The sequence below is a fragment of the Bemisia tabaci genome, chromosome 5 (genome assembly GCF_918797505.1).
Source record: "Bemisia tabaci chromosome 5, PGI_BMITA_v3".
Lineage (NCBI taxonomy): Eukaryota > Metazoa > Arthropoda > Insecta > Hemiptera > Aleyrodidae > Bemisia > Bemisia tabaci.
This window is the reverse complement of record NC_092797.1, coordinates 21,499,966-21,527,412: the sequence shown is the minus strand read 5'-3', so window position 1 is coordinate 21,527,412 and position 27,447 is coordinate 21,499,966. Positions and strand designations below refer to the sequence as shown.

General features: G+C 34.7%; 1 protein-coding gene across 1 annotated transcript in view; it reads left to right on the top strand.

Annotated features, from left to right (window-relative positions):
* Frl (formin-like protein) overlaps positions 1-24,445 on the top strand; it is a 119,962-nt gene extending 95,517 nt beyond the window's left edge. The window contains exons 5-16 of the mRNA XM_019050870.2: positions 4,716-4,864; positions 5,309-5,529; positions 6,372-6,448; positions 7,370-8,315; positions 9,056-9,272; positions 9,761-9,888; positions 10,322-10,486; positions 11,951-12,230; positions 12,834-13,117; positions 14,120-14,242; positions 19,371-19,590; positions 21,232-24,445. Of these exons, the coding sequence (XP_018906415.1) occupies positions 4,716-4,864; positions 5,309-5,529; positions 6,372-6,448; positions 7,370-8,315; positions 9,056-9,272; positions 9,761-9,888; positions 10,322-10,486; positions 11,951-12,230; positions 12,834-13,117; positions 14,120-14,242; positions 19,371-19,583 (2,803 nt within the window). The 3' untranslated portion in view covers positions 19,584-19,590; positions 21,232-24,445. The remainder of the gene's footprint in view (positions 1-4,715; positions 4,865-5,308; positions 5,530-6,371; positions 6,449-7,369; positions 8,316-9,055; positions 9,273-9,760; positions 9,889-10,321; positions 10,487-11,950; positions 12,231-12,833; positions 13,118-14,119; positions 14,243-19,370; positions 19,591-21,231) is intronic.
* The last annotated feature ends 3,002 nt before the right edge of the window (positions 24,446-27,447 follow it).

The window sequence follows — 27,447 nt, the reverse complement described above, 5'->3', positions numbered from 1 at the left end:
CGGCTCATGAGCTTTCAAGCAAACCAAAGCTATGAAATCATTCCCATTCTAAGGAAACTTCGGAGGGAAAAATTCGCTCAGAAAAAGAAATTTTCTCGCCCGTAAAATAAGATAAATGTGAGAAGACAACTTTGAGAGACCGGGGGCCTGGGGAAATGATCAGCCGTTACAACAGAAGAAGAAAGGAGATCTACCAACTGGAATGAAGTGCTATAAGGACTGTTTTCGAGCCGAAAAAGAGGATTCATGCTCCTCTGCTTGAAGAGACGGGTTTCGCCTGTGCACACTGTACACTGCAGACTCAGTAATTAGGAGCCATGTGGAGGCTTAAGGAACGAATTCTTACTGGCCGAGTGACCCGATGAACCTCTGGTCTTTCCTTGACCTCCCTTCAAATGAGATCTAAGTATGAATTGACCATAACAATAACTCTGCCTCCGTGCACCCCAGCCCATACGTGCTGTTCCGCATATCGTAGAAAAATGGTCCTTGAAAGTTTATCTCGTCGTTAATGGGTCGATTTCAGGCTCTTCAGGAGCGAGAAAATATCTCGACGACAGATTTTTTCTCCTCTCCCTAGCCTTGACTCTCGTCTGTCATGATGCTAGCAGACAGTGGCAGAACGTAAATCATTGACCATTCTCATTTGAAGACATGGTAAAGAATCGATTACCGAGGTGTTCGTTTCAAACACCCTGATAATCGATCTTTTTCCATGGTTTTAAATGGCAGATCGATCGATTCATCGCGAAGCACGAATCGCTACTGCAGAAAATAGCTCAAACTCGAGCGTGACAGCTCGGAAGCTACCCACGAGCTGATAATGGGCTGTTTATGGTTGCAACTTGACTCATCTCTCAAGAATGGAGAATTTGACGTGCCAGAATTTTAGTTTAGTCTTGCTTGTCCGATGTCTGGCTCATCTTAAATTGTTTACTCAAGAAGAGTACAAGGGAAAAGCCCACGTGGTCAAATTACTGTGCAAGGAATGAATATTACTTTGCACATCGTAGGATTACTGTATTTTGCTGTCTTACTCTTTCTTGAACCAATAAAGTAAGGCATATCGACGGTGCACTGGAAAAAAAAACACATTGGATCTAGAGTTCAGACTCTTAAAAACATCGACAAGAAAAAATACTCTTGATTCAATCAGATTTAAGCTTAAATCAAGAACCAAGCCTCTTAATTTGAGCGGATTGCTTTTGATTTAAGCTTAATTTGATTGAATCGAGAGTCCTTTTTCTTGTCAATGTTTTCAAGAGTCTGGACTCCAGATCTAATGTGTGTTTTTTTTTTTTTTTTTTTTTTTTTTTTTTTTTTTTTTTTTTTTTTTCTCCAGTGTGTAGGGTAGGTAAGTCGGCAATCACATAATTCGGTTTGCGATGGCGCAGACTTCCTGTCATACTTTATTTTTTAAATGGAAAACTACTCAACGGCAATTCTTTGAAACTGCAGTGATTTTACTCCTCTGTGCGAAGAAAATTCTGTAAAAACTTCAAGGAGTGATGTCAATTTGTTCTCCTTTAAAAAAATAACATAGAGGCGGAGATTTTTAGACACCGCAACCGAGATATGTGATTGCGGACTTGCGCCGTCGATATTATCATTAAACTCCGTTGAATCGCGGAGTTTTTTCTCGAAAGCTCTCTAGTATCTTGAGGTGCCATCTTGGAATTTATGGAAACGTCTCTCGTCTGAAAATTTACACTTAATAGATGTGACACGCATCAAGTTAGATCCATTCAAAATCCAAAGTCAACCTTCTCGTCTCACTTAATAAAATGAGACGTTCTCCCTGAGGGAACGGGAACATCTCTCCTAAACCGTCAAAGTTGGAGAACACACGATATTGGATTTCACGGATTCCGAGTCAACCAACAACTCTAATATCTGCCTGGAAATCGCGTTTGTGGTCATCTGCATGCTTAAATTTCCTCACTCCTTGTCCATGCCCATCTTCCTCCAGCACTGCGGGAGTGAGCTAGATGACTGATGACCTCTCAGCTCACAGCGCGACCAATTGCCCGCGACGCAGCGCAACGGTCGCTAATTTTATAAGTTGTCAAATCGCTTCAGAGTTATGATCAACTTATGCTTAGATTCGAGTCTTCGGTGACCTGGGAAAACTAGAAAAGTTGAGGAATTTTAATTAAAACTTTGCATTTTCTATTTCACCGAAATCGCGATAGTTTTTCCAGCGTTTTTTTTTTTTTTTGCTTTTTTTTTTTCAGCCAGTAGACACCTTATACTGAGCGTGCGAGAAATGCAATAATTCATTTCTTAGAGTGTTTGTTATATTCGCATGAATTGTTTATTATAATACGGTAAACTAATTAAACATAATCATTTTTGTGTCATCTTCAAAACTATTCTCCATGGTCGAAAAATCAAGACATGCAATGAGCCTAAAACGCTTTGTAATCAGATGCGTTTCATCTCGCTTTCGCATGAAATCGTACTCTATGTGTATAATTACTGAAAGATGCTTCAAAAGTACTCCAAAAGCTCCTCAAATGTAGTTCCATGACTGTTTAATCTCCTCCTCTTCACGAGGCCGCATAAGTCGGATACAGCGTATATTAGAGATCGTAATAATCCAGTTTTTTGCCTATGGAATGATCCAACGAAACTCAAAGTTTTTCGATTTGTTTACGATCAATTTAGAAGCTTACGGTAGAAGGGCTATCAGGCTTGCAATGCTGCTACGATCGTGCAATTTTCCTTAGCATTTACAGACAATGAAATGCATTCACATTCGACTCACTTCCACACGGTACTGCGGAAAAATTCGGAGCAGATTCCGAGAAAAATTCATGGCTCAGCTTCTGGATAGTGTTATTTTCAACTAAAGAACTACTTTGCACAACTCTTAGCAGCACTGGAAGTGACATGCGCTCTTCAACCGAGGAAGTCCTCAATTTTGCGGATCGTGGGGTGCTTCCTTCGCACTTCCTCCGAGTTCACAGAGAGTTTCCTCACTTCTTTAAAGTCGTCGGGAAAATCCTCGAGAAATTCGAATTATCACGAAACCCACGCCGCGGTCTTGCTTCTAATGTGGCAATAACGAAAAGCAACTGCCAGGTCTCGATTCCGTCAATTAATTCTGCCCTATTATCCTAGCATTCATTCTCTTAGCGCGCGCAAGGATACCTTATTAATTCCTCTCTTGGCCGCGGTCGCGGTGCGGGGTCCACCTCTCTCGCGGGCATCTTTTCAAAATAGCAACTCTCTCGGCTGCCAGAGATTAGGCCCCGAATAACTATTAGAATTAATAAATTAGATAACGGAGAAAACTGTGTCTTGTATTTTTGAGATGTGATTGGCTGTTGACGTGAGCTAAAAATGTGACGCCAGGAGCCTCGCATCGCATCGTCCCCGTCCGGATCCTCGAATTAAACTCGAGACTAATGAGTACGATGGTCGATTTTACCTTGCTTGTCCCAAAACTGCCGTGATAAGGAAAAACGCCGTATGAACCTTCAGGTGTTGCCAAATTTTCTTTGATAAGTTGCGTATTTCCTGGTAAATTTATGAATATTTTCCTTCCAATTTTTCAGATAATTCAGTTCGCAATTTTACTCAAGGATTCTGAAAATCCAAAAGGAAGAATATTCACAAATTTTCGAAGAAATAAACATTTTATCGAAGGAAATTTGGCAACTTTCGAATGTTCATACGGCGTTCTTCCTTAGCAAGGCAGAAAAGAAAGTGGTCTCGATATGTCAAAACTTATAATGCTAGAGCGAACAGTAACGCACCTCTTATTTGGTTTTAACTAATTTTGTGCGAGGAATGTTTATCTTCATTTTTAAGTCGAAATTAAATGTAATTATTACCTATTACAGGGTTGCCCCCTCCAGGGAAAACGGGGAAATGTCAGGGAATTTAAGTCAGGAAAAGCTGGAAATGTCAGGGAAAATTACGGAAATGTTGGGGGAAAATCCTGATGTCATCTTTATTTGCTTCCAGAAAAGGTTTGACGTTTCGAACAACGATTTGCCTGAAAATTATTTCTAATCATGTCCTCTTCGTCATCTGGCATATCTTCAACTGTCAGGGAATTCAGGGAAAATCTGTCAAGGAATTTCATCCGCTAAATTCTGTGGAAAACCTGCTATCATTATTGTACTGAGAGCTCGTAGGCGGCAGCATTGCGGCCTTCACCCGAAGTGTTAGATTTTTTTTAAATTTTGTTATCTTGGTTTTGCCCAATAGCTTGAGATCTGATTCTCAAAACGAGAACACAATTGTGCTGCTAAGACATTACTAACTTTGAAATATAGTGTATGAGTCTATCTACTTTTTTTCAATAAAAAGCTGTATAACTCTTTGGAGGCTGCTCAATATGAGAGAAATCTTTTAATCGAAGTTTTTAGCACAGGAGCTGCAGAATTATTTTTTCTTCTCCTTTTTTAAAAATAAGTCAGGAATATTTCGGGAAGATCAGCGTTTTTGAAGTGGACGTGTACTTCATTCTTTAATTCAAGACCTTTGGAAGATTCCGAATCTATGCGTTCGGTCTAGATTTGAAACTAACACACAGGAGCCTACCTTCCAGGTCGAACTGATTGCTCATCCACCTCACGTTCTGATTTGAGTTTTCGTATTCTACTTGATCCCTTGAAGCGACTGGTCACTGGGGCGAGAACGGATGTACGAGTTTGCTGTCCCGATGTGGAATAGTAATCGTGACTTTTTTTCTCTTTTTCCAGGTGGGTGCGAGAATTTTTGAACGACGATAACCACGGATTGGAATCTTTGATCGACTATTTAAGCTTTAGGTTAGTTATGATGCAACGCGAAGAGAAGTTAACGGATTCTAGGAATAACTCGGAGGAACATCTTCATGCCACCGCAAACGGTAATTATAAACTCATCAGTTTAGAAACCGCTAGTGTTTAATGCACGCATTTACACCTTTATCTCCCTTACCTGTCCCGTCGTGTTTAAAAATGCTTGAAAATTAGGAGCACCATTCTCAGATATGTCATTTATTGGAAAAAGAATCTGAATAAGTTGGGAGAAAGAGAAAAAATGTCAAATATTTTGGCGTCTCCGAAAATATTGAGCCTTTTCTTAATTTTTTTTAAGTTTGTCAAAATGTTAAGGCACTAGAAACTTGGAACTTATCTCAATATCGCCAACAGGTGTCAAGAAAGAATTTTTTTTTTTTTTTATACTTCTGTTGAATTCTTCCACCCCCTCCTTACCTCTGCACAATTCATCCCTTGCCATCCCTTTTTGCCATGTTGCATAATTTAATTTTCTTTCATTAATAAATTCTTTCTTTTAATCTATGATCCAGGTCAAACAAGCTCTCTAAGCAACCACTCCTCTTTATCAAATCACATATCAAGTAATTTTCAAAATGGATTACCCGGAGGTTCCACAAGGCCTATGTTAGATATTTTAAATAGTCCGGCATTGAAACGCAAATCAAAACATGCTGCCAAACTAAAAATGGGTGATACCAAGGATGACATCCATGTCTGTATCATGTGTTTACGTGCCATCATGAATAATAAAGTAAGTATGCTGAAGTGTCTTGATGCTTATAGCTAGTAATAGTAGCACTAAAAACCAGGGACCCTCCCCAAGGAAACCATGAAACTGGAAAACAGTCCATCGGTCCCAAAATACGCTGTGTCTGTCATGGCATGAAGTGCCAATTTTTTTCTTTTTTCTGCGCCTAGTCCATTTAGATTTTGAATGGAAAATTTGTGGTTTTGTAAGTTTTTTAATAATTTTTAATGGCTGTCTTGCTTTCTATTTCCTGAGAAAGTCTCTTGTTATCACTATCGGCTAGAAAATATCTAAGAAAAAAAGTTTTATTTTCGACCAGATGAAGGGAGGGAAAAATTTAATCACATACTTGGAGATATATTTTCCAGGTCTCATAAATAAAATTTTACTCTTCCTCTTAAGTGAGGAAAACTATCCTTTTGTGCAAGAAAAAAAAGTCGAAGATGATGATAACTGAAAAATTCCAAGGAAGAGAAGGATATTTTTTGTGAATCATCAGAATTTTGTATGCTCAAATGAATGTTATCTTTTTGCTCTGTAGCTTTAGCACAGCGTATATTTTTAAAAAGCCCTATCTCTCATTTGTAATCTCCATTCCTCCAAGTGCAGTTTGAGAATTTTCAGTTCCGAAAGTCTTAAATTATTTAAAAATCTTAATAATAAAATGAATTTTAAAAGGAAGAATTTGTTTTTGTTTTTTAAAATTTGAGTGAAGTTTTTTTGTATCTGATTTTTGAAAATATTTTACCAATGAAAAAACTTCATAGGAAGAAGAAGTCAATGACTTTGTTATTACTCCATTCATCAATTACATCCTCATTCAATGATCATTTTCTTTTGTTTAGTACGGATTTAATATGGTGATTCAACATACAGAAGCCATCAACAGTATAGCATTAAGTTTAGTCCACAAAAGCCTTAGGTAAGTATTTATTGCAGTTTTTTTTCTCTTCTTTCCTTTTTAAATTCTTCTTTAAATTTTATTTCAATGGGAATTTAAACTGCAGTGAAAGCTTGCTAAGTCAAACCACGGTTAAGACGAATTGCCGATTATGTGGAATTTTTTTTCGGCCCCTAGACACGTGCATAAGTTAAGCGGAGCATTGGTTAAGACAAATTGCTGCTTCAGTCGACTATTTTGTCGGTCCCTACTCAATTCGACTTAGCAAGCTTTCACTGTACTTCAGTTGGGCATAATAGCTTGTACAAAAATCAAAGTACATTTTTGATCTGAAGATAATTTCCAGCCGTTTTAGAGTCAGAATCTGAACCTTAATTTTTACTCTTTTTATTCTCATCCGAATTCCAATTTTATGGTCAGTGTTAGGCTATCTTTGATGCTTTATTTTTGACAGTTACCTATTTAGTTAGCGAGGTAGTTGAAAACGCTGCTTGTGGAAGATTTAGGCGGTAAAAGATACCTCCTCTTTGTAGGCGAGGCAGAGTGATAATAATGTAGTAACCATAAGTATGTATAGTGTGCCTACTCGCCTTCCAAATAAAATCTAATATGCAGTTATTGCTGTCAAAATCAATAAATGCTTAGTTCTCTTTTATCAGGTAATATTTCTCTCCACCTATGATTATTTTTCATTTTCATTAGTACAACTAATTGAAAAAAACAATATTTTCCATTGGTAAATGATAAAAGAAAAAATTCATCTATCTACAGTACCATTATAGCTTTGATGAACAAACGTACATACAATAATACTAAATAGAAATTAAGTGTATTTATTGGCTTTAGTGAGATCAATAGCTTTAGCCTCTTGCTTTGAACTTCAAGCAGAATTTTTGCAGCTTCCCTCTCTTAATTTTTTATTTTTTATGTTTTTCTTGACAGGACAAAAGCGTTAGTTTTGGAGCTTCTTGCAGCAATTTGTCTAGTCAAAGGAGGTCATGAGATAATCTTATCTGCCTTCGATAACTTTAAAGAAGCCTGCCATGAAAATAGGAGGTTTCAAACACTAATGGGGTACTTCATGAACTATGAAGTGTTTCACATGGAATTTATGGTGGCATGTATGCAATTTGTAAACATCATCGTGCACTCTGTTGAAAATATGAACTTTCGAGTTCATTTACAGTATGAGTTTAGTCAACTAGGATTAGATCAATATTTGGAACGATTGAGGCATACTGAAAGTGAAGAACTGCAGGTACAAATATCTGCATACCTCGACAACGTGTTTGATGTTGGAGCTTTAATGGAGGATAGTGAAACAAAAACTGCAGCCTTGGAAAAGGTGGCAGAACTGGAGGACGAACTCGGGCGTGCGCATGAGCGTTTAGCAGAACTAGAAAGAGAATCTTTAGCTCAGTTGGCTGCGCTAGAGAGTGCACTTGGTGCTGCTAGGCAAGAAAGAGATGAGGCAGCTGAAGGTCGTAGGGTGATTGAAGAAGAAGTACAGACCCTCAGAAGAGTGGTGAATAACCAACAACGAGAAAGTCAAACCCGACAATCATTATTAGAAGAAAAAATTCAAGAACTAATTGCACGCACCGACTCAGGTTCCACAAGCGGTGTATCTAGTTGTTCCTCTTCAAATTGTAGCACAAGTAGTACAACAAGTAATGGAATCGGGGTTTGCGTAACCCCTATCCCTCCCCCTGCGCCCCCCGCCCCACCACCACCACCACCTCCACCATGCATTCCATCAATGAGACCACCTCCGCCTCCTGCCCCAGGCATGATGCCGGCACCAGACGGTGCCATGACAATCAAAAGGAAGGTCCAAACAAAGTACAAACTCCCAACGTTAAACTGGATTGCTCTCAAGCCAAACCAGGTTAGTTTTGTGTTCCATACTTCTTATCCATAAAATTAAGCGAGGAGCAATTTTCTCGAATCATGAGAATCCAAACGCAAAGGAAACATTCAAAATTGAGATATTTGCATCATTGCTTACAACCATTTTTAACAAGCACTAGGACACTAAAAATTCGCAAAAATATTTTACTCGACTGTAATTGTACTGAAAATACAACTTTGCCTCATGCAATTCAAAAAACATTGTTTTGAAAATAAAAAAGCTTCAGTTCATGCCATGAAGTGTGACAAGGTAGAGTCAGGTTAGCAGCCCAGTCTATTAAGGGTTTGAAGAGCCTGGGTTGCTTTAATGAGTTAATGCACCTACACTCTATGTCTTGAACATTCCCTTTTCCTGTGTAGTTTCACGTATGATATAAGGACAGTCGTAGATTTTAAAGGTTAAACAGTTTCATTTTTATTCTATTTCAATTGCAATGAAAGTTAGAGCCTCCATCATAAAATTTTCCTGTTTATTTTACGCTAATTAAATGGAAACATTTTGAATCAATAAACTGTGCTAAGTCACTAAGGTTCCTTTTTTATACAGTTTAGAAGCACATTTCAACCCTTTTTTGTAATATTTCAGAATCTTTAACTTAATCCTTAATCCTTATTTCAGAATATCACCAAAATTCTAGTCTACATGGTCAATCATGTCACATTCTTATTTCTTTTTTCTATACTGAGTACTTGACAAAGGTATTTTTTGTTTTCCAGGTGCGAGGAACCATTTTTAATGAACTTGATGACGACAAACTATTTTCTGTGATCGATTTTTCTGATTTTGAAGAAAGATTTAAAATAGCTCCCGGTGGTCGTGCTTTATTGAATGGAGATACTGATGTAGGAGATGGATTAATGAGTTACCCTAGTAAACGATTTAAGAAACCAGAAAATGTTTCTCTACTAGAACATACCAGACTGCGAAATATAGGTAAGCCTTCCTCAACTTATTATTTTTACAAGGTATTTTGTTCATCTCAATATTTGCGAGAAGCGTGTCTTGGTTTACTGGGCAACCTTTAACCTTATCATTTAAAATATCAGGAAAATTCAAAATGAAATTTAAGTATACACCCTGTTTATTGCAGAGAAATTGATTTGCCAGTAGTTTAATAGTAAAATTCTATTAATCCTCCTTGCGTTCTTAAAACCTGAGTACAAGTTACAAGCAAGTTACAAGCGAAACACCTCTCGATATGCAATCGAAGTGCTAATGAATTAGTATTGCAACAATTCTAATAATTTTAGCATGTAAATTTAATGAACTGAAATCAGCAGGCAGTAGGATCTGACCTTTGGGGTAATTTGTTCTTTTTGGCTTTACCTTTCGGATCTTCTGTAGTCCTTAAAATTCTGGTTCATTTTTTTAGCTACGATTTTGATTTATCTCTCATTTATATTATTTCCGTTATTTTACAGCCATATCAAGGCGGAAAATAGAAATGCCAGTGGAACGAGTGATAGTTGCTGTGAATGCCTTAGATTTAAAACAATGTCCGTTAGAAAATGTAGAAATCCTTCAGCGCATGATACCAACTGAACAGGAAGTAAGTCACTATGTGTATTTTTTTTCTTTACTTCAGTACGTCTTACATTCTTAGAGAGCCTCTCTATGAAAGACTTGCTCTATAGGGGAGTTTAAATGAATCAGAGTCAAAATCATATATCAGATCTTAGAGTCGTAAAACCTTTACAGCAACTTCGAAGTTAAGTTTATGAAATCAGGAGTGGACACTCAATTTTTTTAGTGTTCGTTGTATTTCAAGAAGTTCACCTGTGATACAGTGTATTTTTTACACCGCTTAAAATGCAATTAGCACTGTGGTTTATGGGTGAGTTTTCTTTATTTTTTTAAAATACTTTCCTCATTCAATTTCTTGAAGTTTCAAGTTGACTCTGTTTTAAACCTTCATTTCTTTGCTCCTATTTTATTTTGCCCCATATTGAAAGTGACTTAATTTTCCTTTATTTTGCTAATAGACGAAATTGTACCGAGAATACCTAGCTGAAAAGAAAGATGTAACTCTCCTCACAGATGAAGATAAATTTCTGATGTCTTTAACCAAAATAGAAAGATTATCAACGAAACTATCTATAATGAGCTACATGGGAAATTTCCTGGATAACCTTCATCTAATTATGCCGGTAAGTTACTATTTTGCAGTTTTCTTTTTTAACCCTAAAATTCTCTGGCTTTTGATCGAATGGAGAATGGGCCCGAAAAAATGTTAGCATATAATTTTCTTTGTAGTCAGATGGAAGGGGATATTTTTGGAGAGGAATTTTGTATTGTTTTTACTATTACTTTTATTGTTTAATTTTAATTGTAATACAAAGAAAAAAGTACAGCACTGGAACTAAACGAGGGCTTTAAAAGTGAGACAGTTATGGATCGACCTCATAATCTAGCAGCTACAAGGCAAGAGCCATACTGGCGTGCAACTACTTCAAATATGGCAATTCAATCTTTAAACCGCAGATGATAAGCTGCACCTCTATCACATTAGCAAAAACTGGAAAGTAACAGTCAACTGTACTTAATCTATTCTTTACCGCAAACCTCAACAAAATAGGAGGCATCTACTTCTAAGCCTTCCCCTCTTTGATGCATAGTGCAGAATATTCAAGATAATCCAGCTTTATATCCTCCTCACATTCAATAACGCTTTTATAATATGAGGATTACAGATTTGATGAGTAGGTACAAAAGACAAATTGGGTAGTGGGGAAAGTACTTCCTGTTTGTTCCTTCTTATGAGAGAAACAATTTGTTTTTCCGTTTTTATATTGGATGTACATATTATCATTGATATTTTTTGCAAGGAGTTGTCCATGAAGAAAACAAATTCTAAAAACTGTGTATTCTCTCTGCAATTAGAAGTAATCAAGCCAAAAAAATATTCTAAATATATTAGATATATTTTAATAATAAATCAAGATAATCAAAGGGTTTTATTAATGTACTATAATGGACTACATACAAAATCCAAAAAAATACGGCAAGGGCTAAATTCCAATATTTTTTGATATGATGTTCCATCTGATTGCCTGAGTAAAATTAGCTTTTAAAATCAAATTCTCCACATGCCAATTTCAAGATAATCAGATCCAAAAAATGCATTTTGTGGCAATTCAACATGTGTCATTACATGGAGAAGTGGCACTTTCAATGAGTCGAAAATGTGAGGCCTTTGGTTTTGAATTAAAATGACGCTCCGTCTTATCTCTCCGACGCGAGATGAGGAAAGAAGAGTTCACTCATTGATCACCTATATTGTTCTGCCAGATATTGCGTGTAAAACTGCTGAAAAATGCACTTTTCAGATCTGATTTTCTTGAATTTTGTACACGGAAAGTTTGATCTTGATATTTCATTCTCTTAAGATCTTGTGAAGAACATCATAAATAAAAAAATCTTGATATTTAGCTTGCGCCAAATTGCTTAGTATTCTGTTATAATATTAATGAGCAGTCCTTTGTTCCTAATGAGCTACTTGCTGTACACATCTCATGATCCCCAAAGGTAAGCCTGCCATGATACCTTGATTTAGCTTTGCATTCAAATGATATGTAACTCTTTTCTCAAGTATGATGTGTTTTTCTTTGCAGCAAGTGCACGCGATCATATCTGCCTCGAGCTCTGTTAAAAAATCAAAAAAATTACGGCAAGTTCTAGAAGTAGTCTTAGCATTTGGAAACTATATGAACAGTGCAAAGCGAGGGCCAGCATATGGATTTAAGTTGCAGTCTCTGGACACATTGTTAGATACCAAATCATCGGACAAACGCATGTGTTTGTTACATTACATAGTTGATACTATTCATTACAAGTTTCCTCACCTTCTGTCATTCGATTCTGAATTAATGTATATTGATAAAGCTGCTACCGGTAAGTATCTTTACTTCCTAAATCAATGGCGTAAGTTCGCAATCACATATCCCGTTTGCGGTGTTTGAAAATCTCCGCCTCTTGTGTTTACAAAGGAGAACAATCTGACATCATTCCTTGAATTTTATGCAGAATTTTCTTTGCACAGAGGAGAAAAATCACAGCAGTTTTAAAGAATTTCCATTGTGTAGTTTTCCATTTAAAAAATAAAGTATGACATCGCAAACCAAGTTATGTGATTGCCGACTTACACCATCGAAATGTGTCTTTATTAATAAGCCTCTTCTTCTTCCTTTGGCCAGGGCATAAACCGTGTTTGTCCAGCCATTACTGTATTAGGCACATCATAATTTTCTTAGGCTACCATTTTCAAATTTATGCCTCATATTTTGGTCTACTACTTGTAACCAACGAGCAAAAGTTTAGGAGCTGGGAGTTCCATTTAATGCTACATACTGGACACTTTTCTGGAGAAAATGAACGAGTACATCTGAGAATACTTTTCCTATTTTACTCTTCTGGAGGCTTGACCTAGTTATTAGCAGTTAGATTTATAATCGTTTCTCTCTTTTGTTTATTCAATTATTTTATTTTTAATTTCAGTCTCACTCGAAAATGTTGTAACTGATGTTCAAGAGCTTGAAAAAGGTATGGACATTGTGCGCAAGGAAAGCGAAATTAGAAAAGACTCGATGAATAAAAATCATCCATCTGTGCTTCGAGATTTCTTGAATAATTCTGAGGAGAAACTACGGAGGCTGAAAAATGACACCAAAGTTAGTCAAGACTCGTTTAGAGAATGTGTCGAGTATTTTGGAGAATCGCCCAAAATGACAGATGCCAATGCATTCTTCTCAATGCTTGTGCGATTTACCAAAGCATTTAAGGTAAGTTCTGCGGAAATTGTTCCCATCTATTTTCCTTTCTCACCCTCAGTGATCAGATCCCTCTGAATGAGCAGCTTGTTTCGCGATGAGCAGGAAATATTAAGAAGCCATTAAATACTGTTCTTTTCTAAGGATAAGATGTCTCCAATACTTTTAACTCAGCAGCGTATTTTTACGCAAACATATTTTTGATAGGAGAGGGCTGTTGTAAAACATAGGATTACCATGAAAACAGAGTAACAGATTGATTTTAACTCAGATTTGATCAATAAACGCATTTCTTAGCTTTAAAAAGCTCAAAATAGCTGCTTTAAGTGAGCTAAAGAGGCTCCAAGTTGAAGTTATAAAAAGTATGTTTCTCATTTACCCGGAGCTTACGATCTCATATGAGGCGACAACCCATGGTATTAACCTCTGTGAATCCAATTCAAATCACTAACAAATGATCTCATTTAAAAAAAAAACTACAACAATATTTATTTCAAGCAGTGACAATATTGCTGATACATTACCTCTTACTCTGTGACGTGAAAGTTAATGAATAAACTGTTCGCAATTGGGTGAAAAAACAAGAGATATAAACAAACACTCTTTGTCATTTCGAACAAAATCCGACCATGTTGTGAAATGTTCTATTTCATACCTCATCTAAAGGCCCCTTGCCCCCTCTTGTGATGGAACAAAATCTGTCTGAGTGATATTTTTCCATTTGAAAATGGGGATTTTCAGCGAATTTGAAAGACTTTTTCTTCAGTAAAATTTGATTAAATTAAAGATGGAATAACATGTATTCTCATCTTTCATATACTTCCTAAAAGTAAATTTTAAAGGAAGAAAAAAAAAAGTTTTGGAATAGCCCCATTGCAATTTTCACAAATATTGCACAGCTATCCACGAAATTGACGAACCTTTTTGCTGGATACCAAGCGAGAAACTTCGGATTCGTGTCTGTAATTGACTAATTGAAGTAAGCTTATTGAGACTTAATCTTGTCCAATACAGGCGGCTGACATAGAAAACGAGCAGAGAAGACGACTGGAAGCTGCAGCCAAAGAAGTAGCTCTCAACAATAACAACAGTGAAGAAGTAGCTCAGAAGAACAAACTAAATCAGAAAAAGCAACAGGTAGATTTTTGCTGCTTAGATCTTTGTATATCCTCCCAGATGAAACAGACTATCGCAAGTTTGCATTGAGTTTTTTAACCGCATGCATTTGATCACAGACTCAGCTTCATTGCTGTTAATTGTAAATACTCCTCCTTTGCACGTCATAGCACTTATATATGTATGTATATAGTAAATAATTATCCATCTCATTTTAATGACTGGCACCTATTTTACTTGACTTCGTTAGTGTAAATATGTATATATATTATATATACATAAAACGATAATCTGTAAATAATTCTTCAACTGTTAATCTCTGATGACTGACCAATGCGTTGCTCTCTAATTAATATTTTACATCCTGTTTTCTTTATTCTCTATCATCGGCAGTATCTAAATGAGTTACCAGTAATTATGGCAGTAACCATTCTATTTAACATTGGCTGTACATCATATAATTTTACCAAATAATTTTAAAAAGACTTGTACATTGAAAATTAATCAACAGTTAGCTTAGTTTGTCGATTGAATAATAACTTACCGGTTTATTTTTTTTTTACAAATTTTCTAGTATTATTTCGACTCTAATACTATCATGACCATTATTTAGATTTTAAAAATATTACAATACGTTAGTCTCAAGAAGTTTTTGCAGTACTCTCAGCTCTCAACGCTATAGCAACAACTAACAGTCTTTGAAGTGCTCATTTTCAAATTGAATCAATCCATATTATTAGTTAAGAGCATCATTTTTCCACCTTCACTTAGTGTGAATCTCAAGTGAAGCTTTCAAGCTGATTCCGCACTACACAACATTGATGAATGGTGAGGTGAATCGCTCAGAATTTCCCAGGCAAAGAGTAGTATGGTTAAGTTGTTTAGGAACCAAGGGTCTTGTTGTTAGCCTTGAAGAGCATTTATTACAGCTTAGGCTTGGCATTTTTTTTTCACATCAGTCATAAAGACAGATTTTCCTCCAAACTGGACAGCGCTGCTCCACGCCAGTCGCTATTTAGCGCTTGCAATAAATCGAAGTTCACCTAACAGCAATAGGGTGCAGCACTGCTCCTGGAGCAGTGTTGTGTCTGAAGCAATATATGGGTTCATATTGGAGGCCAGTTGTGCTCCATGTGCAAAATCACTGCGTCAGTTGAAGGAAAATTAAGCCTAAGACCAAAAAGTCAAAATTGCAGTCCCTGCACTTGTCTCAATGCCTGCCTCTGGTCATTTCCTGTTCATGGAATGTAGCGTGATGTGGAGCTGGCCTGATGGAGGCAAGAAAAGCATCTCATTCAGCCTCTAAATATATCAATAACTTTCATTCATTGATCATCAAATTAGTGTTGTATATTATTCATTGAAAGATATGTTTAGGATTGTTTCTAAGTTCTAATGAAATAGAGAGAAGAAAGTTTTTTTCAAAGTCATTTTCTCGATAAATGTTTAGTATAACACAAATGCCTGTACGCTGTATTTTTGTTGTTAATATTTATTTCCATTATTTCTGAAATTCTTTGTAAAAATGGGCAACTCGGTTTACTTTAATAAATTGAGCTCAAACCTCTGATATTTGAGTTATTTTTTTAAGTTTTCCCCACTGAATATTAACTTAATAGATTCTCTCTAACCACTATTGACGGAAACCATTTTATCCTACCGAGGCTTTGCAAAACTTTCCATCCATTTTTGCCCTTAATCATATTTTTTCATTTCAAAGAAACAAATATTTTTTCTATTTGCCATGAATCATATTTCTTTGTTTCAAAGAAACAATTTTTTTGCTATTGTGAAGAGTTTTCATTTGAATGAAAATGTGAAACAAATTTTACTTTGACTTCGTCTTATCAACTGGATTACATTGAAGGATTCACGTTGCTTTTTTCACCATCCACCTTTCATGTCTTTTTTATCTTTCACCTCATGATCCCATCAAAGTCTCTTTTTCCCCTAAGTTTTGGTCCTTTTTCAATATTGCAGGTGCGTCAAAAGTAGTCGAGAATTGTTATTTCTCCTCTAAGCCTTTTTCCTCAAAGTTTGCGATGAATTCATACACATGTACCTTAGGCTGTACAGTTAAATTTTCTTGCTAGTGTGGGCCAAAGTGTATAAAAGTTGCAGTGAGTCATGATTGTGAGTTTTACATACGTTCATCAGTTAAACTTTTGGTTTTGCTATTTTCATTTATTTGATGTAGTCTTTGTCCTAATTTCTAGCATGCTAATGTTTGCATCAATTCAGAGAAAGTAATGAGTTTTGGTTCAGCTTTTGTTTGCTTTTATCATAGTCAAAACATTTTTGATGGTTTTTAAGCACTTTTTCTGCACCGCTTATAATGTTTTTAACATGATGTTAAATTCTCACAATACAGTAGCATTAAGTAAATGAATGAAGGGTGATCTTGCATTTTCCAGTCAAAAATGTCCATCAATTTCCAGTTTGAGTGAACATTTGTTGACCTATCTTACTGCAGTGAAGACGAACATTGTCAGTAATAAATTAAATATATGTAGACAAAATAGTCGATGAATATGTATGAATTAACAATCTGTAGTCATCAAGTGTCAGTTTGTCAGTGGCATTTTCTGCATGTATGAAAAGAAATGCACCAAGAAAGAGGAATGAGGAATTATTTTGTATCCTGGTCAAAATTTCAAAAAAATCGCTTTTGCTGATCTCTAAAGAAGAATGGGGCACTTGTCGAAATTGTTGAGATAAATTAATGGTGGTCAGTTTTAACTCAAGGTGGTGCATGTCACAGAAGTGTGAAAACTGAAAATTGATCGGTTATCATTATTGACCTGTGTAAGAAATAAGACTTAGCTCTATGTATCATCTAGAGTGAATTCAGCCAGTTCATTGACATCGCAGCAACTGAGCAGGTGCCACAGTTATTCTAGAGTGCTGAGTATCTACAAGTCGTTTTTTAGCTTCAAATATTCTCTAAAAGTCTAAAGTAGACCTTAATTTTGTACTAAAATTTGATCTGGCTATTAATTAATTTTAAATCGGTTCAAGTAATTTATTAGTTAGAAAATCTCAGACTGCTGAACCAGCCAAAGCAGATGTTTCTGCCATAAACATGATCAAAGGTTGTTTTCTTCCATCCAGAGGCTTCATGCAATGTTTCAATATCATATTAGTGATTTGAGTTCTTATAGGCAAATTTTTCAATGTAGTTAAGTCGATTTGAATAGAAGAGGCATCAAATTTTTCCTCTTCTTTTTTTTACCTAAAGAAAAGAAAAATATTTGGAATACATTTTGCTGTTGACTTAACCTGTAGCCCCGTATGTAGAGATTAAAATATTTTTCCAAGCCATACAATTAGAGTATTTTAGCATGTTTTCTTCTTTACTTATCATTTAATTTCATACTGAATATCCTCAAACCAGCCTAATTCAAAAATTAAATTATTTGGTCAAAATATCAGTGCAGTCCATATCCAAACTTTTCTTCTCATAGAAAGAGAGGTAGTGAAAACTACTAGACTTTCTTTTTGTAACTCTCAGAAATGTCGGGAGCATGCAGTAAATTGTTCTTAATTGTGAATTTAGCAGAGCAAGAATTTTTGCAATCTTTCACTGTTCCCCCAGTTCTGGTTTTTTTTTTTTGCCTGAAATTCATTAGAGACCAGTATTGGAATCATTTTTATTTGGGAGTAAGAAGGCTTTTAGCACTCAACTTTTTTCTCTTCCTTTTTTTTATGGGGAGGTAGGGCAGGTTGTAACGGACCTGCAAGAAAAGTGAGTTGAAACTCTATCAAGAAAAATGCATTGTGTTTTATAGAGATTAAATTTCTAATTTGTGATGAAATGGCGTGTTGTATTTTCACTTTTTGTTCTACTAAAGTGTTGTAGTGTGCTGCTCCTCTTGCATTGAGCCAAAGAAATTTAAGTATTTCATTAGCATTTATTTTGACTAATTTGAGTATTGTGTTCTGTGTGAGTAATTTCTGTCGTAAATACTTTATTTGCGATCAGAATAACATTGCAATTTTTAACCACCTCTTTAACAAAAAACAAATTTTGTTTGTTGCAAGTCTAATATTTCGCTTTTGTGCCATGATTTTAATTTGTACTATAATTTGAATTCTCATAATTCTATCCCATATTTTTTTCCCCTCGTCTTGCCCAGCCTATGGATTTTGGTCTCAATTGAAACCGTTTTGTTTTCCGAGTATTAAGATCGAACTGAATTCTCATGTTCTCACGAAATCCTGAAATCACACCTGAATTGACACCTAAAAATACACTGGTTGGTCAATGTTCTTCCTGATAAAATTTTTAAAGATTATTTTTTTTCATTTACTCTAAATTAACCACCTTTTTCTGATATCATGAGAAAAGGTGCAAATAATTGGTAGATCTGAAAATTTTCTAAATTTGCCTGGAATTCCTTGTACATTTCTGAAAGTTATAAATTTCCGTTCATCCTAAGAAATAATGAAAATGTGACTGAAAAGTTTTCATTTCAAGTAGTGTCATCAAAGAAAGTAACAATGGTTGAGTTGTCTTTTTTTGAACAGATGATGAGTTTGTTTTTTGTGGAATGTTGTACGTAGATTCAGTTGTCAGAAGAATGGAAAAACATGATTAGGTTGGTTTATTCACTCCTCTGATTTGAGAGAAGAGACTAAAAACTGAAGTAAGGAGATGCAATGATATTCAGATATGAGTCGGGAACTTTTGAAAATGATTGAATAAATCATCTCCATGCTGGGATCTACATGATCAATACCCTTTCTTTTGGTGATCTGTGTATCACTCTGAATAAAAAATCGTACTATCTTCTCTAAACAAAATATTAGTTCAGTATTAAATTTACAGAAGAGGGTTTGCCCAGTTTTGTCAAGACCAAAAATACAGCCGGCTCATTTTTCTCAATTTATTTATTTTATTTTTCTAAATTTCTCCTCTTCATTTTTTTGAAAAATTTTATTCCCTATTTTTTTTTTCTTTTTCATATTGCTCAATTAATTCCAATCGTGAAGGAACAAAGTAAGTATATTTGACTTGCATTTATGAAATGTATTTAGTCTGTTTTTTGTAGAATGAACAAGTTGGAAGATAAATTTAATTGCAAGTCATTCCTCTTTTCTTCAACCAAAGTAGAATGTAGTTTATTTTTCAATGTATTTCTCTTTTCAGGATGCTGTCATCAGCGAGTTGAAGAGTAAAGCAAAACTCGTCCAAGAGAAGCGACTTTTGCAGCAAGATGAGGTGTACAATGGTGCTCTTGAGGATATTCTACTGGGTTTGCGAAGTGAGCCCTATCGTCGTGCAGATGCTGTACGTCGCAGTCAGAGAAGGCGAATTGACAGCAATCGGCTATCGAGAAATCTTGAGGACCTGGAAGTCTAGCTCTAAAGTAAGCAATTATTTTATGTTTTAATTTGTTATTTGTGACAAGATTTGCATAAAAGAGCCTTATCTTCCAAAATTACAAAACTGAGTTATTTATAGTACTGCATGAAGATTGTAAAAATTTACAATTTTAGCTAAATCGGTCACAATATTTTCAAATTTTTGGACTTGAAAATGTTCTCTTGGAAGTTAAGGTCTTGAGGGGTCCGCTCTTACATGAGGTTCTTTATGACCAAACGGCATATGGCAGAAATATCAGATTCGAGAAAATTGCATTAAGTTTTTATGCGTGTTTAATGCCTGAGTGCATTACATGAAGGACTCTTAAAACTTTTTTCCTAGCCCATTGTGTCCGTGTTATCTACAAACTATCTAAGAAAGAAATAAAAAATATTATTTTTTGTGTGTAGTAAATAATTTTTAAGGATTCCTCATTCGTGCACTGTTATTTTCTATTAGGTTCTTTTGTTGTTCGCTGAAAAAGAGCATGCCTGTGAAAGAAAAGCTGCAAAAAATTCCACTTTAAGTCGATGTAGAAAAATATTGTGATGAAAAGCAAAGAAATTGAAGTTTTCTAGACGCTTCAAAATAAATTGTGCTAATGAAAACAATTTGAGACTGAATGAAAGAAAATCATATCGAGTAGGAATTAGAACAAGTCCATCTTGGGTGAAGACATTTGCTCAACAAAGAAAGACCATTCACAGCCAGTAGACAAGGCAAGCCAGTAGACACTAGCAAGTAAACGCTTTCCCTTGCTACACTGTGCGCAAATTTCCTCTTTTGCAAACTGAAGTTGATCAGTTGCCAGGTCACCTGCCCTGCGTTTCTCCATCTGATATAATATGATACAACAGAGGAGGGTTTGGCAGCTTACAGCTGTAGATCAACGTAACTACATAATGAGAAATGAAAGTGCCTTATGATGTAAGCAACCTTCTCCTGTAACAATGCATTCACACATGTTCTGGGTTTGGTAACAAGTTAACAGAAAGCAACAACAATGTAGATTTTTCTTCAAATAAGTTCACTCATGGAAGTTCCGCCCCCCCCCCCCCTTCTTCCCTGAAACCCAAGCCGATCACCAAATTATGCCTATGGTTGTAGAACATGAAATAAAGCAAAAATGCATCGTGTCACCTGATATGACACAATATCAACTTGATTCCCAATCGTATGTAGACATTAATGGCTGTGCAAAACTGCACATCTCCGCTTGCAGTGTTGCAGACTTCCTGTCATACTTTATTTTTTCTTGAAAAAGTAGTAGATGCAATCTCTGGGAAACCGTGTTGACTTTTCTTCTCTATTCTCCGTAAAAATTTGAAGCTATACAGTTGTTTTTCTCTTTGAAAAAATCAATAAAAGCGGGCATTTTGAAACACTGCAATGGAGGTACGTTTTTTCGCACTTTGTCATCAACAGGCTGTTTGATCCGTGAAGCAAGATAGTTCAATGTTCAAGCATCAAGAAAAAATCATATCTTCTGATCCCTCTGGGATATTTCCATGAAATTCAAATGAATCTTAAATAAAGAACCTGAGTAATCATTCACCATCAAACGAGTGAAATTAAAATTTGTAAACTATTCTCGATTTTTTATTGCATTGTGATACTAACTTTTTTGGTTTTTGCTTGTTTACAGTGTGCATCCAAATTTTCTGCGATAGAGTTTGTTGGGAATCGGCAAATCTCTTCAGTGACAAAGTTTAAAGTTTAGCTTGTATGAAGATTGATTCTTCATCACTCTGCTCGTATAACTCTTCTATTAAATTACCCACTGACGAGGAACATTCATTGCCAACTAGGGAAGTGAAGATTATCTTGAAATTTTTTTAAATCTATTGATTTTACCATGGTACCTGTCCATCTCGCTTTCTCTACAGCCATATGTTACCCTTTTGTTAATTTTCCTTACTTTTGGCTTTTCCTGACGTCCCTTCATCATTGGGCTAAGTTACATCTACCAATCTTTTTTGGAGGGAAACAATTATTGTTTCCATTCAAAAACTAACTCAGTATTTTGATATCCAACCATACAATTTCTTGCTGTATGACATCTTGTCTTTGAAACATATATCAATAATTTCTAATATTCTCCCCTCATCCTGCACAATCTAAGCGAGGATGGATATTTCAGTCGCACATTATTTTGTGTTGCTACATTATCACCAATAGCATCTGAGCCGCACTATTTTTACTATTTTTTTTACTTCTGAGCTTCCCAACTTAAAAACTGTTCTTGTCTAACTTTTAAGAATTAATTTTTGTAAGTTTCACAATATTTTTATCACCTTTTTTCCAACAGCCTTACCTACAAGAATATTTAAATGAGTGTGGTGGCCTAGTAAATTTAGTTCCGATTTTTTTGCCATGTGCATTCGTATAATTTTACGTATAAACCAAGTCATGAACACTCCTCAGTAGAACTAATCAGAATGTAGAGTCAGACATAATTTTATCCAGCATCTATTAATTGTATCATGTCACCTCGTAAACAATTACTCTCCTTTTTGTTGGTCATCATACCATCCTACGCAAATAATTTGTTCAGTACATTGGTGAAAAAATCCAAATTTAACGAAAACAACTGGTGCTTTCAAAGTGCAAAGTATCTCTTTGTCTTCATACGAATTTTTACAAGTGTTCATTCAATATATCATTTCTACTATCATCATATCTTAACTATTAAGTAATTCAGGAATTCTAAATTATTTTAGGGAGACCTTGAAGTATAATTTTACTCTCAGTTCCGCCTTTACGTATTCATTGAGAATATGCATGTGAAGTGTAAGGTCTCTTGTGTAGCTTATGAATCTCATATTGACCATTGTATTTGTTCTTTATAAAGTTTCTGTAGCAAAGAAACTAACTGCATGCTCGAAAAATATTTGAGTCTATTTTGAGGAAATCAAGTCACATCAATAATTCATCCTACTATGTTTTACTTTTTCATCTTTAAGTTGTTTGGTTTACTAAAGCTCAGTGCCTTTAGTGACTTTGTGATTGTTTTTAATTATTTATTTATTTATTATTTATCTACTAATTTATCAATATTTGTTTGAAAAATCATTGATGTTCTCTATATTTGGTTTAGAAGAAGGTTGCTTGATTTTTTGCTTTGAAAATGTAAATTTGGCGAAAACCACAAAGCACTTGTCTGAGAGCATCACCTCATTCCCTGAATTACCTAATTTTAACATAGTGCTTTGTCATTGCATCTTGGTTATTTGTTACTTCAGAGCTTTTCCAAAGTGCCTTTACCTGTCCCAAAAATGTAATTTTTTGAAACGCAATTCTCATTACTTTTAACAATTGGCCAGCAGCCTTCAAATCAAGACGACACTCATTTAGTGGACCAAAAATTAATTTCTTTGTATTTATGCATTGTTTAATATCAAAAGTTTGTCGCCAAACGATTTTCAAGTTTCTCTCACTAATTTATTAGCACATCATAAACTGCAGCTAATATTGTTTGCAATTTTGTCAATTCAAAATCCATTATAAATCTCTATTTTCATTTGCAGAGTGGTGAAAGACTGTAGCACACAAATTCAGCCTTACATTTTTTCTTCTTTTTGTTATGAATAAATTTTAACTCATGCTTACTCTCAGATAATCTTCAGTGTTCATCAGTCTAAATTTTGTTCATTTTTTCAAAACTGATTTTTTGACAATCCATTTTCATAAATATCACATCAATAATCTCATAATTGTAAGAAGTCAATGTAACTTGTAGACTGCATCTTGCCTTTAACATTAGTAGCCATAAAGCCTCAAGCCTTCGAGCACAAATCATTCAAAACACAGATATTTTTATTTAATTTTCTAACTATTCTCTGCACTGTAATGGGCGCTTTTTCAAAATTTGCATGTCTAATTATAATCATCAAATGTTGTATTTTAATAGATTTTTACTGAGTTGGAATTTTTTCTTTGAAGTGTTAAATAATCTGAAATTAATCCCAAGAGCCCTCTTGCACTCATTCATCAAAATGAAACTGTTTCCTTCCCATATTTGCTTTTTACTCAATTCTCTTAAAGTAAATTGAACTACATTTTTCATTCGGAACTAGAATTTCTGGCTCATCTGTGAAAACACTTATGCGCATAAGGAAACTAATGACACATCCGTTGTTTCTAAACTGAGCCTAAAATTGTAGTTCCTAATTGCACAATGCATTCCAATTGAACATGCTTGTCCAAGAAATACATGTGATAAATACAGTTTTCACATTATCATTGAAGTTCTGACAAGACGTATCAAAGTTTGTATGCCTTGCCTTTTTTACATCTAGTGGAGCCTATGCAATGCACCTGTCAAAGAAAATTTTCAGGACTTTCTGTGTCAATTATCATTATTTTTCTTCTTCTCTGTTTCTTCCTTCTATTTTTGTTCCTTCTGAACATTAGCCTTTAGAATGATTGATTTCCAACTTGGTGACGTCCCGTGAGCACCAATATCTTGTTTAACCCGCAGTAAAGATGTATCTTTTGCTCAATCTTTTCATTTTATATCACAAGAAAAACATGTCAAATCAGTAACAATTTTATCTCTACTCATTTACCGCTTTATTCTTAACTCCCTCCACATATATTTTTCCATCAATTCATTTCTTTCTTATATTGACTCATGGTTTTTCGACTAAGGACCCAAAGTTTGTTGACTCGTAATATTTCATAATCATGTTTACTAAATTAGACTGCTCTGTAATGATTAAGTCTACTTTAGATGTTTTTATTTTTTGTTTCCTATGTACAGTAGAATGTAAAAATAGCTGTTTGTATGATTTTGTTTTGTACATTTATAAATACTTTTGTAAGACTGTTGAATTAAATTGTAGACATGCCTCTAAAAATGTTGGATTGCCTTCTTTTGTGAGAAATATATCCTCCCTCATCCTTCTCATATCTCAGCCCTCAGAAAAGCTGTCAGTAAAATGGGTCGAGTTTATGACAGAAGAACCAAGTCACTGTTCTAAAAAGAAGGGCCATGAGTAATTTTACTTTCAAGAAAATTTCTTACTACTGCTAAAACATCAAAATCCGTAGATAATTTGTAGTTTTTCACAAGCGGACTCCAAGTTCATTGATTACTTTGAGTGATATGGAAGAAGAAAATTTCTCTCATCTTTTCCTCTGTAATGTGACTAAATTTAATTAATGTAACTTGGTTCTTCTTTGCTAAATTCAGTCAAAAATATTGATCATATTTTTGATCTTTGGTATTAAGCCCCCTAAGACCTTTTTTACACTTGGTTAGAGAAAGCCTATAAATTTTAAAAAAAAAGAGGTTCTCGATTCTTTCCTCATGGCACAATCATGTGTGCTAAATTATTTAAAAACAAATTAGTTTTATACACCATCTTTAATGCTAAATAGCATTTATCAAAATAAAAGGTCATTATTTTAGGTCAGCATTCAAAGAACTGTGAATGATCGAATGGACTTGTCCTCTCCTAATGACTTCTAATGACTATTAATGAATGGAAACTCCTCAAGTGGTGTAGACGGGAAAATAATGAAAGATTTGTCAGATGTAATTTTGAAACACTGTTATATTTTACACAGTACAGACAGTTCAAGAAGAGGTGAGACAAAAATAAATATACAAAAAGAAAACACATTGTAACAATTAACTGGTCTTGGACAAATTATTGAAAATAAGAAAAAAAAATCATAAAAATATTGACAACTAAACTTAAATTGCTAATTTACTAAAAGGTCAGATCATGTTAATAAAGTTGAATAGATTAGAGACTATGAAAATAACAATTAACTAAAATATTTACACCAAAAAAATATACATTATGCATTCATTTTTCACAAAAAAAGAAAGAAAAAAAATCTTATAAAATACAATCCATTCGAACACTGTGAATTGTTGAACTCTGTAAGGGCATTTTTATGACTGAAAAAAGGATGTTAATATTTCCAATTTAGAATTTTTTCATGTACAAATCTTCATTTCATGAACTAATAGAAGAAAATAAATTATTTACAATTTGAAAGGAAACAACAATTTAAACTAATTTTTGCAGAAAATTAAACATAACTTCTCAATTTAAAGGAACAATAATAATGCTAGACGCATAATTCATCATTAAGTAAATCCAAGCACTTTCTAGAAAAATCGAACATTTAAATAATTAAACAATTCTCGCCAGGTTTTAATCAGAGCTTTTAAACAAACAAATTCTTAGATGGCTCTTCCTATTGATTTCAAGGGTCTTAGGCCAGCGTAACAGTGTTTAAGTCGGAGACTAAGTAAGAAAATATAAAATATTCCAGAAATGAAAGTCTCAATGAACGAAAACAGAAAATGAGCATGCTGCACCTACTCCAGGTTGGTCCTCAATAATGTCCATGCTTGCTCTCTTTCAAATCCAAAATTTGTTTTCTTTTACAAGGAAGTTATTCTATTTTCTGAACATTTCGATTTTCTTAAATTAGTTCACTCTCTCATTCGATAATTCAATTCATGGTTAAACTGACCCATCCAAACTGGCAGTTAAATAAATTCATAGTATTAAGAAAAGTGTAAGAAAATTATGCCTACAATTTATGTTAAATCGGAATCTCTAACTTGAAATACAATATCGATTCATTAGAGAAAACGAGAACCTCATACTGGCAGGTAAAAGTAAACAATCGAATTGAGTGAAGTATTCATTAATAGAACGAGGAGAAAATAATTTTAAAATTACGTGTCGGTAGGAGCATGGTGGTAAAGAGGAAATAATGTTATAATATTCAGCTACTTGTTTGTAGAAGCTTGATAATGATAACCTTTTATTCACAACTCAGGAATAGCGAGCATACTCACCAAAAGAAAAACTATTTTTCTTTGATAAATAAATTCTTTGGTTCTAAATCTTTCAAAAGTGTGAAACAACCCTGATAAAAAAATTTTCAGTGAATATCGAACATTTTAATAGAAATGTTCAACCTTACCCTGGCAAAAATTGTTCAACCTGAATTTTTCCCAAAAGTTGCAATGGTAGCAACAAAATAAGAAAATGAGCAAACCGAAGCTTTCAATAAATTACTCTGATTACAAATTTTATGATAACAAGGATTCAAAATAATTTCTGTGATCATCTCCCCAAATTCTCAAGTTAGAACACTGGCTTGCAAGAGACCGCCAATATTCTTGATCTGGCTCTGAGAGAGGTTAGAATATGCTTGCATTGAAAATGATGAGGAAAGAATTGAGAAAAGCTAAATTTTGGATTTTGAAAAGCTGGACCGACTTAGATGAATAAAAATAATTTTCTCCATGCGTAACCAAATCCAATTCCGAACGATCTTAGGGAGAATTAGAGCATGATGATACCTTTCAATTTTTACAATTAAAATATTCACTACAGGTTTCACAAAAACAGATCTTTGCATCATGAAATGGTAAATAATTTGACAAGGATTCTTTCCTCCCCTCTCGATGGTCAAAGCATTAAAGCAGCACGAACATTTATACACTTGAATTTGAGGAAATGAGCTGCATAATCAATATTAAGCGTAAAAATTACAAGACTGTAGAGCCTACAAGAATAGAAATAACCTTTGCAGCCTTGTAATGAACAAATACGTCCACAATGATGGATTTCAATGTTAAACATTAAGTATGGTTAAAACAGGAATGCAAAGAAGGGACACAGGAGTGAATGATAAAGAGGCCTTAGAAAATTTTTCCTTGAGCCATCGAAACAAATGGCAACAAAACTAAAGTTTCAGAAATTTATTCAAAGAGGTCAGATTTATAGAGGTCCAGCTAAGATGGCTCCAGATCTAGCAACCTACGACTGGTCATTTTACATAAGTATAAAGAAAAAGTTTTTTATGTAGTTCATTACTTTCATTT